General features: G+C 38.3%; 1 protein-coding gene across 2 annotated transcripts in view; it reads right to left on the minus strand.

The window, feature by feature from the left end:
* LOC107091637 (cytochrome P450 2F5-like) overlaps positions 1 to 3,294 on the minus strand; it is an 11,279-nt gene that overhangs the window by 7,414 nt on the left and 571 nt on the right. The window contains exons 2-4 of one of the 2 annotated variants that reach the window (XM_015385677.1): positions 981 to 1,100; positions 740 to 950; positions 433 to 595 (exon numbers count right to left, since the gene is read on the minus strand). In XM_015385677.1, coding sequence (XP_015241163.1) covers positions 433 to 595; positions 740 to 950; positions 981 to 1,042 — 436 coding nt within the window. In that variant the 5' untranslated portion in view covers positions 1,043 to 1,100. Of the gene's footprint in view, positions 1 to 432; positions 596 to 739; positions 1,101 to 3,294 lie in introns of both variants that reach the window. The other variant, XM_015385679.1, reaches the window with a different exon arrangement.

Raw genomic sequence — 3,294 nt, forward strand, 5'->3', positions numbered from 1 at the left:
GTCTTCCTGGTGAGATGTTCTGAGTATATCCCAACGGGAGGAGGCCCAGGGAAAACCCAGGACACCCTGGAGGGACTATGTTTCTCGGCTGGCCTGGGAACGACTTGGGATTCCCCCGGAGGTGCTGGCCCAAGTTGCTGGGGAGAGGGACATCTGGGCCTCCCTCCTGAAGCTGCTACCCCGAGATCCGACCCCGAATAAGCGGAAGAAGATGGATGGATGGATGTTTTTAGACCAAAGTCACTGCTCTTATGCCATTCCCAAATCTTTGCTACGTGCATAATGAAGATGAAGGAACTATTAGATTAACTACTTGGTAAAACATTAGTTTTGACATGTAAAAGGCAGGTATTTTTAGGGTTTAACAGACTATCACGTTATCAATAAAATCATCCTAACACTTTGCAAAAAAGATCATATTTAAGTGCTTACCAAATCCTCTGGTGGCTCTTACCAAAATTGGCAGAGGACCTCTGCCTATGAAGTCATCTGCTTGGTCTACCAAGGCTTCTTTCACTGTATCATATCCTACCAGAACAACCATCCGCTGCCAGCCCAAGTATACGGTCATCACAGGACCATAGGTCTTACTGAGCTAAAGGAAAAGCACGGGATCATTTTAAATCTTTAGCATATTTTTAAAAGAAAAGCTAAACATTTACTAAGTGAGATAAACCATGCAATCATTTTTTTTTTTTTTTTTGCAAATAGTTGCAAGAATAATTACATATCAACTCACCTCTACGAAGCTTTTAAAAGGTGCATTCTTGTTTATTTTCAGAAGGTTTCCTATGAGTGGCAGTGGTCTGGGTCCAGGTGGGAGACGGTACTTCTGCTGGTTTTGAGCAAAAAGGAACCAAAGCAGAGCCGCTAGCCCTGCCAGGAGCAGTGTTGTATAAAACTCCATGATTCTCTTGACAGTATGCAGGCTTCCCTCTACCCAGCAGCACTTTCTGAGCTCTCTGGTTCACACTGATTGCATTATATAGGAGGCACTGTGTATGTTTAATAGACACGTGACAGGAGTGGAGCAGGGATTCATGTGATGCAACAGAGTGCACCTTCACCTGATTATCAAACAAAGGCTGTTGGAAATCTGCCTGCAAAAACATGTGCAGAAAAGCGTCGCTTAGCAGATGACAAAAAGCAGCTAATCACAAAGGATCAGAAATTATTTAACAAAGCTTGAATACATTTTTTTTTTCGTTCCTGACAATTAGGTAATCAGAATTTTCAACTTTGTTTTGTAACTTTATCTGAGTCAAAAATCATGTTAAGTTCATTGCTACATAACATAATTTGACAATATATATCAGTAAGTAAAAATTTAATTTTCTTTCTAGTGTGAGATTATCATAAAGACACCATTTACAGAGTGCAACTTCAAACTTAGAAGATTCCAAGAAAATAATAGAGCTTATGAAAACATTGCAAAGTGAGCTATAGTCTGGTTTAGACCTGCAGGGAAATGATCACTAGTAAAAAAAATATATATATATATATATCTTCAAAAATTATTTAACAATAATTTATATTTTAGGAAACTTGTTATGATGCAAATTTTCTAAAACACAGTGTTCCTGCTAGACTCTCCCTCATGTTAGAAACCTGTTGCATAAAGTATTCTTATTAAAGAAAATTAGAATTTTGAATTGTGATGTTTTGTCAAATGCAGATGCTACACAATGGCACATGTGCTTTGATTAATTGTGTATTCTGCTGCTATTTTAATCTTTTGTTACCAACACAGTGAAGGTGACAAAGTGGTCTGAAAGGTGCCCAGGTATTGTGGCTTTAACAAGCCCAAATCATTACCTCTCCTCCACCATGCCTCACTGTTGGAATGGGATCCTTGAATTAATATTGCCTACTTATGAACAGAGCTGTGAAGTAACCAAGTAAAAATACTTTTTTTTTTTACTTACTTAAGAAGAAACGTTGGCTACTAGTGTTACTAATTTACTCCTTACATTTTTTTTTTTTTTTTACAATTATCTGTACTTTCTACTCCTTACATTTTTAAAATAAACTCTTTTTAGTTTTGATTCATTTAAGCTATTTTCTTTATGACCTGCTTGTATCTAAAAAATAAAAAACATTAAAATAATTGTTTTATACAGACAATTCATTTCTTTGTGGTTGTACTCGGTGCTGCATCAACTTGTTATTCACCACGTACCACGATAAAACATTTTTCAAGATGATGCAAAGTTAAATTTGACACTGTTACCCAATGGCTTAATATGGGTAAGCAGGGTCTGCAGTTGCTTAGGGGCCCCCAACCTCTTAGGAGCCCCGTCACTGACACCTGGTTGACCCCGTTACGCAATTGTAGACTAGGTCATTTCTTCGCAGATATAATGGTGCGAAAAAATCCTCCTAAACCCACCTGATACTTTGTTGATTGACTCTACCTTATTTATACCCCAAGACATGCCAGATTTCAACATGATGGTGAGCCGTTTAAACACGACACCAATAGCAAGGCAGACAGTGGCACTTTTAATTACTATGTTAATAACTGTGTATAGTTCATTAGACAGTTGGTAAAAAAATACACTCATATAATATGTTTTAAACCGCAATAAAGATCTTAAAAGAACAATGTATGTAATGTTGTACATTATATGGGGCACACCCAGATAATGTTGCTTATGGGCCTATTGTTGTATCCTCACGCCATTGCTGTTACCATTAGTTATACAACTAATAAAATTAAGTATAAGGAAGTTATCATCCAGGATTCTAGAAAACTGTTCCTTTAACAGGGTAATTGAATCAGAATCAGACATACTTTAATAATCCCAGAGGGAAATTACTTTTGTTACACGCTCCAGATATACAAACATTTATATGTTTATATACAACAAACCACACAAGATAATATAAATATATACAGATATAACTCTCTCTCTCTCTCTCTCTCTCTCTCTCTCTCTCTTTCTCTCTCTCTCTCTTTCTCTCTCTCTCTCCGTCTCTCTCTCTCTCCGTCTCTTTCTCTCTCTCTCGTCTCTCTCTCTCTTTCTCTTTCTCTCTCTCTCCGTCTCTCTCTCTCTCTCTGTCTTTCTCTCTCTCCGTGTCTTTCTCTCTCTCTCTTTCTCTCTCTCTCTCCGTCTCTCTCTCTCTTTCTCTTTCTCTCTCTCTCCGTCTCTCTCTCTCTCTGTGTCTTTCTCTCTCTCCGTGTCTTTCTCTCTCTCTCTTTCTCTCTCTCTCTCCGTCTCTCTCTCTCTCTCTCTCCGTCTCTCTCTCTCTCTCCGTCTCTTTCTCTCTCTCCGTCTCTTTCTCTCTCTCTCT

Source organism: Cyprinodon variegatus, unplaced genomic scaffold, assembly GCF_000732505.1.
Source record: "Cyprinodon variegatus isolate N-32 unplaced genomic scaffold, C_variegatus-1.0 Scaffold345, whole genome shotgun sequence".
NCBI lineage: Eukaryota > Metazoa > Chordata > Actinopteri > Cyprinodontiformes > Cyprinodontidae > Cyprinodon > Cyprinodon variegatus.